This window comes from Vicia villosa, unplaced genomic scaffold, assembly GCF_029867415.1.
Source record: "Vicia villosa cultivar HV-30 ecotype Madison, WI unplaced genomic scaffold, Vvil1.0 ctg.000534F_1_1, whole genome shotgun sequence".
NCBI lineage: Eukaryota > Viridiplantae > Streptophyta > Magnoliopsida > Fabales > Fabaceae > Vicia > Vicia villosa.
This window is the reverse complement of record NW_026705246.1, coordinates 700,768-722,370: the sequence shown is the minus strand read 5'-3', so window position 1 is coordinate 722,370 and position 21,603 is coordinate 700,768. Positions and strand designations below refer to the sequence as shown.

Below are 21,603 nucleotides of genomic sequence, written 5' to 3'. Positions count from 1 at the left end.
GGGAATGATGAGTTTGAACACACCCTATTGGAGAAGAAGGTTGTGTCGGAGAACCGGCGGTATTGGAGACATAAGCTCTATCGGGGAACCGAGTCTCTGTTGGGAAGAGTATATTTGACGATGATTTTTCGAGGATTACTTTGTGGGGATATATTGTGAAAATAACTTTGTGTGGGAGATTCCCAGAGATGTTTTTGTTGCCCCTTGTCTTCAGGTACTTGTTGTTGGAAAACATTTTTTAACTTGGGAGTCTAGCTGCCCCTGGATTCAGTAACCTGGTATGCTTGATGCTTGAGATTAGAATTAGAACTTCGAAGGTGAGATAGATGCTGACACCATCTGATGCAGGTAATTGAAAACTCTTGCTGAGATTTGTGACTAATGCAACATGCCCCCAGTGATGGCCTAGCCTTTCCGATAGTTTGGCGTCTTTGAGAGATTTTATGAACTGTGACCAGATTGCCCTTGGTAGATGGGGTAATAATATGTCATGCCTCTTGTATATACAAGCTATTTAGATGACTGAGTCAGGCGTATGAGACATCTCTGCAATTTAGTCTTATTTGGAGAACTTTTAGTCATTAGTCATTCCCCATGCAGATTCTTTCGGATGTTAAAGATTTGAAATTATGTAGCAGAATTGTTTTATAATGCCACTCATAGAAATGCAATGCATACATCTGTCTTGAAGTTTTAAAACATTTTTAGTAAAACAAAAGATATAGGAAAGCGATATTTGTAAAAACATGATGTCAACTCTGAATCTTATGGTAAACCTTAAGGAGTCAGGATACCTTTTTGGTAACAGTATGCTTTGGAGCTAACCATGCTTCAGTTAGGACTTTCAAAGGTTGTAACGTGGCTTGGTTCACGGTTTTAAGAAACAAGGGAAAATGGCTCAAATTTATTAGTACCCATCCCAACCTTCGTGATGTTCTTCAATCCTATACTTAGCTGACTATGCATTGAAGCTCCAAAAAAGTTTGAAATTGTAACACTGACAGTGGTGATGGTTCAAAAACCCAGAAGTTTATTTGCAAAGGCAGTCATCATTATTTTCTTGTAATATTTCTTGTTGAGGATTTGTGGTGACTTTCTTTCTTTTTTTTTTTTACTTTGCTATCCCTAACTTTTGCCTGACTGTTTATTTTGGAGTTTCGGTCAGCGGGATGTTTCTCTTTTCGCTAAGCCTCCTTCATCGGTTTTGACTTAGCGGTCTTTCCTCTTTTTTTTATGGACATTGACTGTCTGACTTTATGATTTTGGGGAACCATCACTGATTGTGTTAAATAACGACTGGCATAATTGAGTCAACTGAGAATCTACCCTGCCCCAGGTTGAGATTAAGGGTTTTAATCTGTACGAGAAAGAAAACTCCTACGCCTTAGGCTCAAAAGGGTTGACGAGGGATTAACATCCTTATATCTCCACTATTTAGGAATTGAAACAATGCATGTACATCGTCAGCATAGTCCGTTCAAAAGCATACTGTGTGAGGTTGCGGTATCGTTTTCGTCATCCTCCCTCGAAAGGCTCACAGTTTTAACGAGAGTTGAATATCATAAAGAGAAACAAGGTAAAACGAAATTTTATTGTATTAATAAGAGAAGAAATAATTCAAGACAAACATAAGCAATGCATTGATGATGATTATTTAAAATAAATAATGTCTAGCATAATTCAAATGTTTAAACAAACAGAATAGAAATTGCGAATGTGAGTAAAAACTGATGATCTAAAAGTCCTCCTTATAGAGGTTAAGCAGTCTTGTCATGATTGGGCACATGAGTCTTAGGAGGATCAAACTCAATTTCACCAGCATCGATCATGTCTTGGATTTTGTTCTTCAATGGCCAACAATCATTTGTGTCATGTCCAATGCTGTCGGAGTGATAAGCGCATTTTGCATTGGGATTATATTGATGAGATGAAGTATTAGGCTTTAGAGGAGGATCCTTTAATGCAATCAGCCCTTCCTTCAGCAATCGTGGTAACACTTCGGCCAGAGTCATGTTGATCTTAGTGAATTATCTTTTGGGTGCGTTCTGCTTGCGCTGATTATTGCATTGTTGTTGCGTTGGCGCTTGACCCGAGACCAGGACTGCTCCAATGGTGTTGGATTCATTCTTCCCATTATATGGCTTCTTGGAAGTTGTAGCTACTTGAATCTTTCCGCTTCGGATACCACTTTCAACGCGCTCCCCAGTTAAGATTAAATCTGTGAATCCAGAAGACGAGCTCCCAAGTAAGTGACTATAGAAGGGACCAGTCAGCGTGTTCATGAACGTATCCACCAACTCTCTATCCGCCAAAGGAGGTTGAACTCTGCCAGCCAGGTCTCTCCACTTCTGAGCATATTCTTTGAAGCATTCATTAGGTCCCATGGACATGCTTTGTAATTGCATGCGAGTCGGCGCAAGATCAGCATTGTATTGGTATAGCGTGTAGAAAGCAACAACCAAGTCCTCCCAAGTACGAATGTTGGTACCCTCCAGTTGATAGTACCACTCAAGTTGAGTTACAGATAAGCTCTCTTGGAAAAAGTGGATCCATAGCTTCTTATCAGCAGTATGAGGTTGAATCTTCCTCACATATGATTTCAAATGCAGCTTGGGACAAGAAACTCCATCGTACTTAGCAAAGTTCGGAGTCTTGAATTTCGGAGGAATGACAACCCCTGAGACGAGTCCTAGTTCTTCAAAGTCTAGTCCAGGTACCTTCTGGATCTCCATAGCCTTCATACGTTCTTCCAGCAACTTGTATTTGTCATCAGGATGTTCATCCTCATGGTAATAGTCCTCTTCTTCTTTGGCGGGCTTGGCAGAATCATGGTTACTTTTTGCATCAGTTTTGATACTAACATCATCATCTTGCTCATCTTCGTCACTGTCTTCAGAGGCTTCGGCATCCCTGAGTTGCAAGATCGGTCTAAGCCTTTTCCCCAGAGTCTTCTTGCCCTTCTTCTTCTTCTTCTTGGTAAGGATGGTTTTCAGCTCTTCTTGCCCCTTGGACAAATTCAGAATCAAGGCTTGGAACTCGGCATTTTGAGCCTGGAGATCCTTAACTGATTGTTCGAGATTCATGATGCTGAAATAAACAGCGAGGAGGTGAGAAACCTGTGGTAGAAACCTGTGATGCGATGTTATGAATGCAGATGCAACTTTTTCAAGGATTTTCAGGAAATTTAGTTTGCGACATTTAGACATTGAATTAGTCACAGCTTCGTCTGAAGAATTTTGACTTTTGTCTTGGAACGTCCTTCTTTGGGAATCAAGCTCACCATATCGAGTGGGTCATCGCCTCTGATTCGGGATACTTCTGAATTTGAAGGAACATGGCTAGAGTAAAATAAATCCTCTTGCCCCTTAATAGGTACTGAGTCTCTGTATTGGAAGACAAATGGCCAGAGGAACATAAATCCTCTTGCCCCTAGATAGGAATCCAGTCCTTGGTAAGAGCACCTGAAATTGTGCACCCTAAATCCCTAAGATCCTTGAAAGGGTTAGTTGATATGTTATGTTATGATGTTATGATGTCATGATGTTATGCGAGTGCAATGCATCAGGCAAAACATAAGGTAGTAAGGACAAACGAGTCCTACAAGAAAAACCTGCAAGGAAATCAAAGGGTTAGATAACATACAAGTCACACAAGAGTCCTTAAGTTTAAAGGCTTGCATGAAGTATGACCAGGTGACTACCCTTCTCCAAAAGTACTTCTATGGATAAAGATGATATCAGCAACGGGTTCTACCAGTGACCCAGAATTGTCAGCCCCTTCTAAAGCACCCTCGAACATGATACATGCATACCACGCAATGATACTTTAGGAAGAAACCTATCTGAGCTATAGTATCGGGTCGCGACCATAACTTGGCATGCACCAAGAATAGCCCTCCCACTATGTTCCTAAAAGTTAAGATGGGTTGAAGGTGACTAAAGGTCCTTGAGCTCCGACGCACCCAAAGATACATGCGTAAACCTCTCTCATGCAAAAGAGGTACACAATAACCAGTGGAGGCCTAACTCAAGTGCGAACTTCATATTGACCAATCCCAAGCATGCACAAGGGAGGTCTCCATGACTATGCCGCTCCTATCTTAAAGTGCACTCAAATCCGGTTATAGGACTCATCTTCCATAAAAACCCAAGCAACCTTGAAAATTAAAGCAATCAAACAAACAAATTAGTGATCTAAGCCCTAAGTTAAACCCCTCTTTAAAGAATCCCCAGCAGAGTCGCCAGTTCTGTAACTCGGTGAACTGACTTTTATTTTTAAAAGCAACAATGTTGCGGTGAGCATGAGTCGCCACCGACTTTTATTTTGTCCAATGTTAGGAAAGGTAAAAAGTACAGAAAAAGACCTTTTTTTAAAAGAAAACGGGCTCGGGGGGTAAGTTATGAAAAGGGAAGGTGCAAGCACCCTTTTCATCCGTAGTTATCTACGGGCTCTTAACTTGCTTAGCTCATGTTTGTTTGTTTTTTAGTTGAAAAGAGGCATAAGGACTTTAGCGTAAATGCGTAGCCTTAGTTTTTTGAAAGAGCATTGAAAAGATATTTTTGTTGAGCTAGGCAGATTAAGAGCACTACCCTAACTAATTGGTCTTTTTTCTATACTTATTACAGTTCCTAGGATTATCCATACTATATAGGAGTAGGAAATCCTTGTTTATATTGGACGTACGGGTCATCGATGAGTCATCGAGGTCGTTTGAAGGCAACAAATAGAGGTACCTTTAGCAATACTCGGAGGGACAATCATCGTTTCGTAGGCAACCATTCGAGGGACTAGATCATATCATCGCAGGCAACATCGTGGGTCATCGAGGGACTTATGATCTTGGCGATGATTTTTAATCGAGGGACTTTTGCTAATGGGTACCTCTACATTCGAGGGACACGACCTTATTTCGAAAGGCAACCAAGAGGGGCGTACCCTAGGGGTGAGTGAGTGCAAGTGTGTATTGGATTCAAGTATTTAATTATCTTGATTTATGGTGAGCTAGCGATTAATTGCATTATCTTGTATCATCATACAAATCCTAAGGCATACATCTAAGCGATATAGTAATAAAATAAGAAAATTAAAAGTGCAGGAAAGTAAAGCGACTCATTTAAATATTTACATTTTTGACCTATTTACATTCTAATACTTGAATAAAAGCGATGAACATACATGCGCCATACATAGAGTTTTAGATGAGAAAAAGAAAATCGCGAGGGAGAACATTTTTACAAGATTAATAATAAGCCTACAAAATTTCATATACAACCTAATTAAAATCATGTTGAAAAGATAAACCTGATTTACTAAATTAGTTAAATTTAAATTAATTCTTAACTTAAATTAATATTAAATAAATTAAAAGACCTAAAGTTAAATAAACTAAGTTAAAAATTATTTTTGTTTTGGTTGTTTTTTTTTTAATCTAATAATTAAAACTGAATTTGTTGGTTTTTGTTTTAGTTAATTAAATTAGTGAAAAGAAAGAAAGAAAAAGAAAAAAAAACAAACAAACAAATACTAAGAAAATTTCAAAACAAAGGGCGCATAATCCTGTGTGGGAGCGCTCTGCAGGTCTATGATAGAGCAACATCTTTGTGAACGTCAGATCTAATGCTGGAAGATCTCACGGCTCTTGTGTGAGGGCGTAGCGTGGTCACGTGTGGCATAGGTGTATCGAAACCTGAAGTGAAAACCTGCAACATTTTTTAATAAAATAACATGGTTAACAGTATCGCCTCCCACCAACTCTTCTGCATGTTCAATTCGTTTGTATAATGGAAACGAAATATAAAATAAAAAAAACATGTGAACCAAAAGAAATCCATGCGCAACCAATCAGAATCCAGATGCGTGGATGACTTTTTGACCGGCCAACTACACAGTGACACGCGTGTCTTCTTCAACCTTTTCACCTTTAAAACCTGCACATAATTTAGCTACCAAAGAAACGCCAATTTGCTACGATTTCTGCATAAATATTCCGTAGCAAACATCATTGAATTTTTCAAACTGCATGATTCAATTAGTAAAATCAAAAAGGGCAGCCCAGAACCACTAAACAAAGGCCGATAAACGCAATGGTGGGGTTATTTTAACCGATGGTGGCCTAGATCCATGAAACCGAATCAAAAGAGCCTTTTGCCCTAACCATGGTGGATCACGACCTGTGCATCAAAGCTTCAGTTGATTGGTTCTAAACTTCTCTAAACATCATCATGAACTCGTGAAAGGCATTAGATTCGATTAATATGCATTGGATAATGAAGAACGAAAAATAAAAATGCATATGATAATATGAACATGAAACTGATATTCTACACATCATGGGACTATATTAATGGTCCATTAGCACTATATGTTACCTGGTGAGGAGGTTGTGACGATTGTTTGCTCTTAACAAGGGCTGCAATTAGGAGTATGAAAATACAAAGTTTCTTGAAATTTTCTTTGCAAGCTCAGGGCACTTTTTGTGGCTAGGGTTTTCGTCCCCTGTGGCTGAGCATATGTTAGGTATATATATGGGATGGATTAGGGTTAAGAGTTTTGGAAAAAAAAAGAATTGGATTAATTAGAAAAGATTTGATTTTGAAAATTATATGGGAACTTTCTAAATCAAGTCTTAATCTATTTCTCACAACTTTTTTAACGTGTCATTGGCCTCAATATGTGAATTTAGTTTTGATTCAATGAATGGAATATCTTGTGGTATTTAATTTGATTTATTTTTTGATTTTATTTGATTTATATTGAATTTAAGTAAATAAATCCAAAAATAAATAGAATAAAACCATAAAATAAATGTCAAATAGTCTTTGGGCCCTTAATGATCTCAATATCACGTGGATAGTTCAAAAACAATGGCCCATTACTTGGAAATGCAAGATACTTCATTTAGGGTTTCATGCGTTTTCTCAAATTTCTCCAACTTCTGACAATCGTAACTCACTCAATTTTTATCCAATGAAGGTGTTCTAGGACTTTTTGGAAAGCCCAAGATGTCCTCTACAAGCCACTTTGGAACCTTTTTTGCATTTGAGGATTTTATCTTGATGATATGGCTCCTGACAAAAAACAGCTTTTTGCGAGCTTCTAGAAGAACCTATAATGTCTTGGCTAATATCTCTTATGCTGAAGCATTTCTTGACCTTGGGCCCAACATAAAAGTTGTAGAGAATTTAATTTCCTTGAGAATGAGCTTTGGTTGGGAAATTTTTGATGAACCATGTGGGAGATATGATCAGTCAAAGTTCAGTTGACTTTTGCTTAGAAACCCTAATTTTGAAACTTGGACTTTTGATGATTTCTGAGCTTTTCTTGATGAATCATGATCAAGTCTTGATCAATTGATGAATGTAACCTCAAATCCTTGATGTTGACCAAAAACCTTGAAGTTTGACTGCATTTTGATCATAGTTGACTTTTGACCTAGCGTAGTCGATTGTCGACCTTTCTGAGCGATAGATTGAGCAATCTTGTGAACCAAGGATTAAAAATTAATATGGGGATTCTTTGAAACATATAAGAAGCCATGAAATCCACTTGAGGTGTCAGAAATCTCATTTCCTTAAAAAGGAGCCAAACCCTAGTTGAGGACCTCATGCCCAATCCTTGTGTATCCTGGAGTATCTGATGATCATAGGAGCTAAAATATCTTGAAATATGGCGGGCAAATTTTGGGGTATGACACATACAAAAACTCATTAATGTCAAGAGCGGTAGTGATGATAGTCTTTTCTTTCAAACTTTGTTGAACTTTTTTCCTTTTCTTATCTTGTCCAATAATCTTCCTCTTTGGTTACCACAACACCATTAACTTGATGTGTGGAAACAAAATGACCATTATTTACGAATTTCCAAATATCAAATTTCATTTCCACTATAAAAAGTATAATCCTCTCTTTCCACAAAGTATATCCTTCTCCATTAAAGGATGGAGTTTGTTTTGTTTATTTAATTGTTAGAAGTCATTCCTTCTTTCTGGGATGATTATTATTAAAATTTTGTTCCTTAGGGGACAGATGTCGAACTAGATGTTAGAACAATTGGTCCAACAAATTACACCAGTAAGACAGTAACATTTCCAGAAGACAATGGATCAAAAAAGCAGTAAATAATACAAGCAATTAATAACCCAGTTCGATGTAACCTGCCCTTTTGTCTGAAGGGTTGACTTCCAACCCAACAAAAGGAAATTCACTATTAGTAGCTTAGTACAATCAGTATTACAGATAATGGCAAACCATATGTTATCCTATGTCTTTCCTAACACTATCCAATGACTTTCTATTCAGGTCTCCTCCTAAATATGAGGAGATCCCCTCTCACTTTCTCTTAAATACTAACCCAAGTGGACTTTCACTCACTAAACCCTAGTGATCAACCTCAATCACAACTATGAGTGATGTTGAATCTTACAACTCAACTAGACAAACCTACAATGCCAAGTTACTAAAGCATAGTGGTGTACATAAAAACAAAGACTCTTTTGAACTCTACACTCTATTAATATTCATGTATGATTCGTGTCTTAAAAGTTAGAAAAGAGCTCCTTATATAGCTTAATTCTTCTGGGATTTTCTTCATGGATATTTGATTTTGTTTTGTCCAGAATTGATGTAAATTCTATTGGATATTATTTGTTCCTTAAATCTCTCCAACAAGATATGATTTGTTTCATTTTAAATTCAAATTTAATTCTCCATTTAAATTTGAATTAATCTTCATCCAGCTGTCAAACAAATTACCTAATCATATTGTTAAATCAATAATAATAAAATCTTTAACAAATCGATAAGGTGTGCATTCAGAGATGCATTTTTGGATCAATCTTTTGTACATATGAAGGTGCATCTCCGAATCAATCTTTTACATAATAAGAGTTTCTCACCAGTTTTGCTTTAGTTGTGTAAAAAAGATGCGTCCGAAGATACATCTCCGGACGCTAGAGACATTTTAGTCTTTTCACAATAGTGTGGAAGTAACCTTAAGGGTGGTAATAGCATTACCCCACACTTTATCCAACAAAAACACCATTTGTTGTGAGTGCAATGATTCTGAGACACCTTCATAGAGAAGTGTAGCATACACATTTTGTAGTTCTGCTTCACATAATGTTTAGCGATTACCAGAAATTGTAATCTCCTAATTGAGTTGTCACAAAAATTCTTTTTTTTTTTTTTGTATTATGCATAAATTCATTTCCCGACAGTATCCGTCAATTAGGTCCAAAGATAGTTTCAATATTAATGCGTATACTATGCAAATTAACTCCTAATTAGAACATAGATGCAAGAAAGTTCATAATTAGCACCTTTATCCATTTCATGTGATTCTTTTTTCTCTCCTACTTTTCGGAAGTATATTCCCAATTTATTTATTTTTTGAATTTGGATCCTCTGCTGCATTCTCTCTGCTGATTCTATTCAGCATTAATTTCAACCTTTAGATTTTACTATATATCTATTTATCTGCTAGATCATTGTTCCTTATTGCATACCAACCATTAGATTTGGAGCAACATTGAAAATTGGAGACAGAAAATTCCATTCACATTTTTTTTTTAAAAAAATTTAAAATGAGAGTGACTCACTTACAAAATAGTAATGGTGTATATGAAGCGCGTCTTGAAGTAACTTCCAATTTAGTGAAGGGCAATTTTAAATTTTCATAAAATGACTCTTCACTACTAAGGGTGAGAAGGGCAACCTCCTTAAGGCAATACTACTAATAAACTAATAAAATATGCAAGCAATGAGATAGATAACACAACAAGCCCTAACCAATCAACCTGAGGGATCACAGGAACAACTATTTCATAGGATTTTTTTAATAAATAATAAATCCTGCTGTCACATAGGAATAAAGGATCAAGACCAGCTGAATCAGTAAATTTCTTTTCATTTTTGAGAATATACAGTGGTATCATTATCCATGCTGCAATGCAAAAATGTTGCGCAGAAAAATCTCAACCCCCGCTTACAACAATGTTTGTTACAACAGACCAAAATAAATGGCTCACGATCTTCTTTCCAACCTCCTTTCACTAGATCTTCTCTCCTCTGCCTCTCGTCGTTTTTGCTGCCTGTACAAGAGCATTGTAATTGTATTGTCAATATTTAGTTTAATGTAGTAGTAGCTAAAAATGACCCGTAACTTTATGAAGTAACATTGACAATAAACAAGGAAGGTGTTAAACAGAAGATTTTGATTTCATAAAACTTTGAATAGGAAACAGAATCTTAAATAATTCAGAATCTTAAGCAAATTCTTTTAAATAGGAAACAGAATTCATAAATAATTCAGAGAAGTGAAACTATTTAACTTGTTAGGGTCGAAAATAGACTTATGTAATTTGGCCAAGTAGAGAGAAAATATGTGGAGAGTAGATCAAATGGAGAGTAATCAAACAACTAGAACTAGAAGTAGAAGACCTAGAAAAACTATTAAGAAAAACAATTACCAAAGATCTCAAGTTTGACAAAATGGATAGAAACATGGTATTTGATAGAATATTATAGCGTAATTTGATCCATGTAGCTGATCGCACTTAGTGGGATAAGTCTTGGTTGTTGTTGTTGTTGTTGAGTGCACTGAGAATATTGCATGTATTGATGACAGTTTAAAATTTTGAAAAAGTACAAAGCTGACCCGTGAATCTCAAAGTTGATTTAGACTTTAGCATACTTTAAGTAAATGTGAAGTATTCTAAATGATCAGAGGTAAAACATACTAAGAAATGTCTCAACAAGAACACATGGGAAAGGGAAACCAAAATGTTCAAGGTTGTCGATCAACTTACGCAAATAGCATGTATCCACTGCCAGCATTAGCAGCAGATAAAACTGCTGCATGAGCCCCTGCTGTAGATACAGAATCTTGCCCCACAGAGGGCAGAGGAATTTTTCGATCCCCATCCACCTGTCATTCACTAGAATTTAGTAAGCATTAAGATGATGAGTGTCACTGAAGTTGCATTTGCATTAGATTAGATAAATACCTTATCCCATTTTGATTTTTTGTTCTGTCTACCATCCCGATTAATAGAATCAGCTGGAGGAGGCACCAAAGGCAAACCACCTGTAGTTGTAGCAGGGCCGCCTATGCAAAAGTCAACATCAAAGCACCATAAGAATGGAACATATATTGAAAAATGACTTCTAAGCAAACGCTTCAACACTGCACAAATAAACTAGGTGATTTCTATACCTGTAACAGGCATGCTGATCCTGGGAGCACCAAGCACAATTCCTGGCTGTGTACCACCAGAAGTAAAGTCAACCTTCTGGTTTTGTGGTTTCTTCTTCTCTTGCTCTTTCCTATCACTTTCCCGCCTCATATCAGCTTCTGTTTTGTTTAAGATAAGAAACAAAAGCAAACGAGAAAGTAATGTAAAAATCAGTAATGGCTGCAACATCACTAACATTAATAACAATAAAATAGTTGAAATAGGAAAAGTACTTGCAATATTCACTTACTAAAACTAATGGGCAAATCATTGATTGCATCCAATGGATCATGCTATAATCATGACATACCGAGAATAGAAGCTTAAACTAAGCATATATTCGTTTGCCAAGTCAAGACCAACAAAACTTGTAATGAGGAGAAAGGGATGTTTTAGAAATGGTATACGAGATACATACACAAACTCATTCTAGAATATTCTCTAAATTGTATTTGATTGTTTATAACAGAAAATAGTACAAGAGTTTATACTTTATATAGGATTCTTATCATACATTCATCAAGGGAATAACATACACCCTTTGTAACTATAACAAACTGAAACAGAGGTGCCGGCTGGCCTAGCTGAGTAACTAACAATAACTCAGGAAAAACTGAAAACAAATTAAAGATAAGTCTTACAGGATGAGAGTAAAAAGCAAATATCAGAGGCATTGTTAATATAGTGCAGCAAAAGAAGTCTTGATTTCTCAAACTTACTGATATTCAGAATATGTAGAATGATCAATTGTACATTTGTACTTCACCAAGCTTATCATAATTACTCTAACATGAGATATCTTGAAAATAGGAAAACAGTTTGATAGTATACCGGATTTGGGTCATAGCCCAATAGAGAGGCTTAATAGAGAATTGGTTATAACTGCTAATGCTAGAAGGGACGGGTAGTTATGTAAGGACACGAATAGCAAGGCAGGAGGCATTCAATATAATTTATGTTAGGAACATTTTGGGTTAGGTTGGGCAGAGAGAGAATCATCTCTCCTCTGAGGAGCATTTGCTTTGGGATTATAGGGATCATTCTCTGTAATAGTTCTTAATTCAATCAATAATACATCTTCCAGTTATCTTAATTTTGGATCCCTATTATTAGTCCGACCTACCGGATTATCAAGGAAGTGCCAGCATTTGAGGAAGAAGAAGTGTTAGAAGCACTGGCTGAGGGTATGACACAATTGAAGCGAGAATGAAAAGATTGGAGGAGTTTGTCAAACCCTTTAAGTTGGAGTTTCATCAATTGCTGAGGACAGAGATGATGAAGCATTTGGGGCATATTCCAACAGAGAAACATAGCTCTAATTGGAGTGTGTTTTTGATAACAAATGCTAGGAAAGAGCATAGGGGAATGGAATTCCAAACAGATGCAATGTTGGAAGAGGAAGACGCATGGGAGAATAAAAAACAAACGATGGAACCAGACAACACTGGAGGAGAACAAGCCGTGCACAACTTGCGACCATTGATGAGGCCCAACTTGGAAATAGAACCAGACAACACTGTGAGTGTGAGTTGGGTCACACTCAAACCCTATTGGATCAGGCCCATACTAAATCTAGTAAGTGGGAGAAAGGAATTGAAAAGTAGGCCTGTTTAATTTCTATTTCAAACAGGCCTCTCCGATTTAATTGGGATCATGGACCAATGGTTTCTTATGAGCAAGTGCTTTGTACTTAGCGTGTGGAGATGGTTGGGGCAGATAGGGGAACCCAAGCAACACAGGCGTTATCGTTAAAAAGGTCAGAAACAGTGCAAATGAAGAAACATAATGGGATTTTGAGGCAAAAAAACGGTCTGATGCAAATGATTTAAGCTCAAGCGTCTGTATTGCAAAGAGTAAGGGTACCTTATATGGTCACAGAGGTAGCAACAATTTTACAAGGCAATGCTAACCCAGATTCTTGCACAATGTATGAAGAAAATGACTGCATTTTTTGAAACTGTCCATTTGTATGACTGGAACTTTGTCCCTCAATGCGTAGGTGTGAGACTGTACAAATGTCCCTAATGTTTCTAGCCTGTTCGTCTAGTCTCCAACAGTGGAACCCCGGGGTTAATTGTCGTATTCTGAATTACTGTTGCAGAGTTTTTGGCAGAATTCAAGTAGTGGGGGGTACAGGAGAAATTCAAGCTTGGAGGGTTTCTTTCAAGCTTCAAGAGTTTGTATTGTAACAGCACTTACCTATTGTCCTACTTACTCCCTTTCTGTCAGTTGTAAGAATAGCTGTCTTGCTGAAATTGTCCATGCACAGGTCTTCGGTGACTTGCAAGCTGCTCATGCCAGGGTTACATGAGTAGCTAGAAATGATAAAAATGTATTCTAGCCATTTTACTCATCTCAGCCTTGAGTACAAGGCTATTCATCTAGCAATCGATAGTGATAGGATACCGAATTTGGGCCTTATCCCAATAGAGAGGCTTAATAGAGAATTGGTTATAACTGTTCTAGCCATTTTACTCATCTGAGCCTTGAAGACAAGGCTATTTTTCTAGCAGTCGGTAGTGATAGGACATCGGATTTGGGCCTCAGCCCAATAGAGAGGCTTAATAGATAATTGGTTATAACTACTTAAGTTAGAAGGGAAGGGTGGTTATATAAGGACACAAATAGCAAGGCAGAAGATATTCAATATGATTTTGGTTGGGCAGAGAGAGAATCATCTCCTCTCTGAGGAGCACTTGCTCTGGGACTATAGGGATCATTCTCTATAATAGTTCTTAATTCAATCAATAATACATTTTCCAGTTATCTTAATTTCGGATCCCTATCACAGTTCTACAACAAAAAACTAATAATTCTAATACGAGATTCCAAAATAAAGTAGAGGCATGCAATATTATATACTTTGTATCAGCTGTAAGCTTATGGGAATAAGCAGCCATCAATAACTTAATTCTGAGTGGCAGGCAAATATACATGAATTAATAAACATGTCCAGCACTACAATTAGTATGAGATCTATTTAATAAATTAATTAAGGTGAAAACAAGAACATATAACACACAAATACCAATAACACTGAGATAAGAAGAGGGAGAGAAGAGGAAATTACAGACCTATTTGATCATAGAAATCACTTGAATCATATCCATGAGGGTCAAACACATCTTTGCTAAAGCAAGATCCTATTTGATCAATATCCTGGTACCTCACAGCATGCAGTAAGAAGTCAGGGTTTCGATAGTCCTTCCTGTTGCGAACTTCTGCATTAAAACTTTTTCCAGCCTTCTTATACTCCAGAAATTTATTTATTTTTCTCTGCATTAACATCAATTTGAAGGCAGTGATGAAAATGGACAAGGGAAAATAACTGTGAAGTCTAAAAGTTACAAAACCACCAAAGCAAAAGATTCAATTTACAAACAGCTTATTCCTACCCACTATATAGAATATAAAGCTTTACTTGATTGCAACAACAATCGAGCACTTTTCCATCCCAGTAGATGCAATTAATTGTATGAATTGCATTACTATGCCTAGGAAAAAAGAGTTGGATTGTAATTTGTAACGAGATAAGAGATTAAAATACTGGATAACTTGTAATCTGAATTAATGAACAAGGAAAAATACAAAAGGAAGAAAAAGAAAATCAGATAGAACAATGTCCAATAGTCCAGCCAAATTGGCCCTTTCTCTGCCAGGTCATACCTTCAGCATTATTTTTCTTAGTAGCATGTTTCCTATAGTCTACCCTGACCCTCCACACCTTAGGCCCAACATTCTCATTTGGACCAAGGTATCCCAATCCTTTTCATGGTTTCCTACGGGATTAAAATTCACCTTATTATTTGAACTATTAGAAAGGTGAATAGAAGTAGAAGCACTATTTTCCCTTCTTCTCCCTTTGCTAAATAGAAAAGATTAATAGAAAAAAAGAACAGCTTATACTTCAACGATGGAGGTGTGTGGGTTGGCATATTTACTATTGAAATAAATGCCATTTAGGATTTCACAAGCAATATATGTTAATCTTACATTTCAGTTTAGGCCAAAAAGAAAGGAAATATAAAACACGGTGACGTGAAAATTACAACTTTAAATCCAGATTATTGATTAGTGAAACAAGTCCTTTCAACGAGCGACGTATATAATAGTTTATAATCATAATAAGCAGAGAAAGTTAATAGTACTTAATAGGCTAAAAAAGTTGAACACAGACCTCTAATTACTAAAACCATTTTATATTGAATTTGTTGGCAGTAAAGACTATGTTATGTTATGCTAGATTGGGACCAAGTCAGACCATAATTCAGAAACTGCATGGTTCTTTACAATGTACCCAAATGGCATTCATTCGCTAAAGCTATTAAAACAATTTTAACAAAACTTACTTGTAATTCCTCTGAGCATTTAACTTTGGGTGGAGGAGGAAGAAATTTATCCAAAGGATCTACAGATTTATGCTCATCCTGATCTGCTTCTCCAATCTCTGCATCATCAGGTCTAATCACATCGTCATTATTCAAGGTATCAGATTTAAATGTCTCCGATAATTGGGGAGTGTTAGCTTGATTGTCAGGTGACAAAACCTGGACTGTTCCTGATGGTATTCTATCTAGCAAATCACCTGCAGTAACATGTTACATTAAATAGTAAACTAGACATAAACAAAGCAACCTAAATCGATAGTAATGAAATCGAACAAATACAACAGAGCAATAGCAACTTCTGAAAATTGAATATAAAACTCCTATTTCTTATTCCCATTCAAGTTCACACTGCAATTTCTAAACAATTTACCATTGGTTACATGAAGTTGGTCACCAAACACGACTCGACCACTACCATCTATCTCTCCCTCCTGCAACAAAAAACAACTAGCATCCACTAGTTACATTTCAGAATACAATCTAACCAAAGAGAAGGTAAAAAATCAAAGAAAAAGAAAGTACCTCAGGCTCAGGTGACATTGCTACTTCATCATGGCCATAATCAACTATCGTAAGAGTTGCACTCTTACTAACCCTCAATTCCACTCGTTGTTGCTCCTGCGGCGGTGAAAACAATCTGTTCACCTGCGGCGTCCTATTCTTCTCCGTCGGAGTAAAACCATCACCGGAAACTTCGTTGCCGGAATCAGCAACCGCCATTCTATCCGTGTCGGCTGCCAAATCTTCCTCCGCAGCTTGTTCAGCGGCGTCATCTTGTTGTTCCTCGCGAATCGCGTCTTCTTCTTCGGCGTCCTCCATTTCGTCGTCACCGTCATCGTTGTACATGGACAACAAAGCGATGCCTTCCGATTGCTTCTTCTTTGATGCCATGGAATGAGCTAGGGTTTTGAGAATTATTGAATGGGATTTTGTGGAAGAGTTGAAATTCGGAGAGGGATGAGTTTTGATGTGAAACGAGTGAGAAAAATCGGGTGTAGAGATTTTGGAGAAATTGAAAAGAGCTGAAAACGTAGGAAGATTTGGTTTAGAAGTGGAAACTCGAACCAGAAGAACAATGAAGATGAAAGAATAACAACACAGAGAAAAAAAAAATTATTATTGTTTTTATTCAAAAAAATAATGGGACATTTTTAAGAGAAAAAAAAATTATTTTACACTCACAATAAATCAACGAATGTAATTACTGCAATTTTAAAAATATTTTAATAATTTGACAATTTATTAAGTTTTCATTAATGGTATGTTTGGTTGTTAAGAAGAACTAGTTAGAGACCCGTGCTTCCGCACGGGTGAATTTATTTTAATATTGACGAAATAATTTTTTTAGTATACATATGAAAAACTCATATTTATTAGAAAAATACAATGAAAAATTATGAAATCAAAATATTATAACAAAAAGTAATTTGATATATGATGTATTTAGATACACATGGTAAAATAAACAATTATTAGATAAACTAAATCGTATTAAATAATTTTAAAAAAAACTTCTGACATGGAAAAAGAAGAAAAAAATTGACATTTGAAAATAATGGTAATAATTTGATAGTGACTCGTAAGATAAAAAATTAGTTGTGTGAATAACTATGTAGTATTATTCTCTTTGATAAAGTTCATTTTTAATTTTATTGAAATTAAAAAATAGATTAATTGATATTTTTAGTGATAATAAACAAATAGAATAGATAAAATATGTTCCAAATACAAAAAAAAAATCAATATATTTGGTGAGATGATGAACAATGGTACATAATCTAAAATACATAATCTTAAATGGATATTGGTCTTATGATAATTATAGAATTCCATTTGTAAAGAAAGCATGAATTTTTATAGGATTTATCTAACATTACAAATATTTACGAATATTACTAATAATTATAATTATTTATAAATATTTTGTTGATTAAAATAAAAAATGTATAATGGTGAAAGTGACCCGTAAAAATAGCAAATTTGAGTGATTCTAATTTTCTCATTCATTTCATTATTTTTATCATATATATTTTATTGTATTAAATAATCATAAAAAAAAAAAGAATCGTGTTGATAGTGGCCCGTCATAAAAATAAGAATATTACCTCTCAAGTTAAAACAATATTAAAATAAAATAAATATTGCGTTGATAGTGACCCGTCCGATAATAAATTTTTTAATTTTATTAAAATTAAAAAATAAATTATTTTTTAGGGATAATAACTAAATAGAAAAAAATTAAAATGAAAGGAAGAAGGTGTGGGATAAAATGTGAGATAAAATTGAAATTTTAATTAAGATAGAGAAAGTGTGCAATGGTCGGTTAAAATAAATTAAATATTGTGTTGATAGTGACCCGTGAGATAAATAAATATTTAGTTTTATTAAAATTAAAAAATAGATTATTAATATTTTTTGTGATAATAAGTAAATGTAGAAAAATTAAAATGAAAGTAAAAAAGTGTAGGAAAATGAAATGTGAAAGAAATTTGAAATTTGAATTAAGAGAGAGAAGATGTGTGTTGGGGAGAAAAAGAATTGAGGTTGCCAAGTGTCCAATGATGATTGAAAGCTAAAGTGAATTTGTTAATTACTAAAATATCCAAAGTGTAGTGTAAAAAAAATTTAAGAGAAGGATATTTTTGGAAGTTTGGTCAATCTTTTATTAATGGGTAGATAGTAGATAGTAGAAGTTGAAGGAAATAATATAAAAGGAAAGAAAGTAAAAGAAAAGATTGAGTGTAGAAAGTGAGATGATTTTTTAGTTGTTGGGTATGAGAGAAAATGAAAGGAAAGAAAGCTAAAAGTTTAAAGAAAATATAAAAAAATTAAAATATATATTTATAGAATGACAGAATTAACCTTAAAAAAAAAATAATATAACAAAAAAATAGAATCCACTAATTAATTGATAAGATAAATCATATAAAATAATATAAAAACTAAACAAAAGATGCAACATATTTTTATTCGGTACGGATTGGTCATATAAAAAAAATAAAAGCGGTATATAATTAGTATGAGAAAATAAGTAGCATAAATAGAGGATGAATGAAATTGAGAATTTCAAAGAAGGATAAGGTTACAATGGTATTTTCAACAATTTTGATGCTATTGTTCAGGTTTCTTCTCAATTTAGGAAGAAAAGTCATTTTATGTGGGGCCCAGCAAAAAGTAATCATTCCTTCTGGTTTTTAAAAGATCCAAACAAAGGACAGATATTGATTTATGTGTTTTCCCTCCTTCCACTATCAATCCTCTCACCTTCCCTCAAAACAAACACACCATAAATGATTGGGTGAAACTATTTTACGTCGTTGAATGAAAACATAATAAATTGTCAAATCATTAAAGTATTTTAAAATTTAAATCACTTGGCTGCGGTTGATTACGTTAAAATATTTTTAATATTTAAATATCACTTAGTGAAGTGGAATTGACAGTGTGAAATTATTTTACACCGTCAACTTCATTTGCACTAATTTTTAAGTGAATATCTCATTACACCCCTTGAATCTCTTAGGCACCTGGCGAAATTTCAATAATACCCCCAGCTTTTGTAGATGCATATTCGAAAGTATTTTAAAAAAAAATGGTTGTTTATGTAGGTACGTCTACGGAAGCGTAAAAAACATAGTAAACGTTGGGAAAATTCAAATTATTTCAGTTCAGCAATTTTTTTGTAGATGTGTATACGAAACGTGCTAAAAACAATTCAGTCCTGAGCTCCTCAGTCAGCATCTCCCTCGCTTCCTCCTTCGTCAGCCTACCATGACCAAGGAGGGTACCCCTGATAGGCATATGCAGGAGGCATGCGATGTCGTCAAGCATGATGGTAACCTCGCCATGAGGAAGATGAAATGACGAAGCCTCTGGATGCCACATCTATGCAAATGCAATCAGCAACCCATTATGTACCGTGTGGAACCCGACCTAACAGAGGTCCTTCAGCCCAGATGTTGCGAGGACATCTTGGAACCACGGTTTAGTAGGCTCCACGAGAGTGGTAATCTTTCGGTCGTGGTTGTAGAACTTCTGGGGATCCCTATCTTAAAATTTTCCAAAAAAATATTGTTAATAATAAGCAAAATTAGAAATAATTAATCAAAAATTGAGGATAAAAAAGTAATATGTAATAAGTCTACGAAATTTTACCTCGTTATCCCAGATATATATGGCTGAATGATCTGCATACCCTGTCAACACGGATACATCTATAGGACCCCCCGGGTAGAAGACAGGCTCCTCAGCCGCATCAGCCTCCAGAGATCCAGTATCGGTAGTCATTGGCACAGGAATAGAAGAACTGGCCCTGTGATGTTTGCGGATGGACGGCGTTTGTGAAGAACCCTCACCATCATTCTGAGGCATCCATGATGAAGTAGTAGATGTGGAAGGACCCCCTGCTAGAACAGCTGTAACAGGTACCTCTGCTGCTCCGGATGTATCAGGTACATCGGCTAGAACGGCAGATCCATCACTCACTTGTGTCAGTAATTGCCTTCGTGCATGTCGCACGGAGGCATACTGTGCAGTCCTGCCAGATATAATGTGGTCTGGATGGTTGGCCATTATGTCTATAATGTATTACAAATAAAATCGAGTTAGATGCACATACGGAAAAAATAAATTTACCTCCGTAGATGCACATACGAAAATCTTTTGTAGATGTATCTACGGAACTACCTAACATTTCAAAAATATGTGTTTGTTCTGTATGTGCATCTACGAAATGACCAAACGTTTCATATCTTTCATAGATGCATCTATGGAACGCTCTGCAACTTCAGAAACGCAAAAATAACGTAAGTAATTGTTCACATAGTTGGAAAAATCAATTTTCACTCCTGATCATCCGTTTTACATATCAAACAATACCTACATAGTCTCTAAACTATGTTTCTAAAGGTAACTAACGATTTCTACACCTAAAAATCTACTCAAACTCTATTACGGGGAATACTCTAAAATAACTCGAAAACTTACCGATTAAATTGAGTTTTGAAGTTGTTGGAATGTGTTGATCGTTGATGTTGACGTTAACAGCCGAACTCGAGAGAAAAAAGAACTTTTGTGGAAGTTTGATATTTGAGTTGAGAGAGTCTGGGAGTTTGAGAAGATGAAAAGTGAATAATGAGGGAGGAGAAGAGTCTGACGCGAATATAACATCAAATGCTTCCGTAGATGCATATCAGAAAGTCTTATGTAGGTGCATCTACGAAACAAAACAACTTTAAACAAAAAAAAGTGTTTCCAGAGGTACATCTACAGAAGCAGAGGGCATTTTAGGCAACGGGCATGGTGCATAAGAGACCCATGGGGTGAGATAAGAGTTTCTCATTTTTAATGCACCTTAAGCATTTCTAACACACCTCGTAAAACTACAATAGTACACTTAGATTTCGGAAATACATTTTTAAAACGCACCTCATACACATACCATTCATCCGTTTTTGAAACACACTCTAATTTTATGAGTAAATCTATCTACTATAAAAACAATTACTAAGAGATTGACCAATCTGACTAATATGCCCTTTGCTAAAAAAACTCTTTACACATAAAAAAGGGCAATTCCGTAACTAACAAAATCACATACAACTTTTTCAACTTTTCAATAACCAAATGCCAATTGTTGGTCTCTCATTGGTTCAACTTTTTAACTTTTCAATAACCAACTTTTTCTCCACAACACACTTCCTCTCTCTCTTACTTAAATTTTCAAATTTCTTTCACATTTCATTTTCCCACACTTTCTTACTTTCATTTTAATTATTTTCCATTTAATCACAAAAATTATTAATAATCTATTTTTTTAATTTTAATAAAATTAAATATTTATTTATCTCACAGGTCACTATCAATACAATATTTAATTTATTTTAATCGATCATTACACACCTTCTCTATCTTAATTAAAATTTCAAATTTCTCTCAAATTTTCTTCCCACACTTTCTTACTTTCATTTTAATTTTTTTTCTCTA

At 35.4% G+C, this 21,603-nt stretch overlaps 1 protein-coding gene across 2 annotated transcripts; it reads right to left on the bottom strand.

The window, feature by feature from the left end:
• Nucleotides 1-9,781: 9,781 nt before the first annotated feature.
• On the bottom strand, nt 9,782-16,730 carry LOC131629185 (uncharacterized). Of its 2 annotated transcripts, XM_058899980.1 has the most exons (8): nt 16,141-16,729; nt 15,989-16,049; nt 15,580-15,815; nt 14,305-14,506; nt 11,212-11,349; nt 11,003-11,103; nt 10,805-10,923; nt 9,782-10,087 (listed from the first exon to the last, which is right to left on the bottom strand). In XM_058899980.1, exons 1-8 carry the CDS (start codon nt 16,507-16,509, stop codon nt 10,021-10,023), a joined length of 1,293 nt encoding a protein of 430 aa, XP_058755963.1. In that variant the 5' UTR covers nt 16,510-16,729; the 3' UTR covers nt 9,782-10,020. The 2 variants fall into 2 exon arrangements, with proteins under 2 accessions (XP_058755963.1, XP_058755964.1); XM_058899981.1 differs by lacking the exon at nt 9,782-10,087 and having other exon boundaries at nt 10,804-10,933; nt 16,141-16,730.
• Nucleotides 16,731-21,603: the final 4,873 nt, after the last annotated feature.

Excerpts from the sequence above, each read along its gene's own strand:
- LOC131629185 (XM_058899980.1), bottom strand. The coding sequence starts at position 16,509 with ATGGCATCAAAGAAGAAGCAATCGGAAGGCATCGCTTTGTTGTCCATG. Across the intron at positions 15,816-15,988 it reads CCAACTTCATGTAACCAATG|GTGATTTGCTAGATAGAATA; the intron begins GTAAATTGTTTA and ends ATGTTACTGCAG. Across the intron at positions 14,507-15,579 it reads AATGCTCAGAGGAATTACAA|AGAAAAATAAATAAATTTCT; the intron begins GTAAGTTTTGTT and ends ATGTTAATGCAG.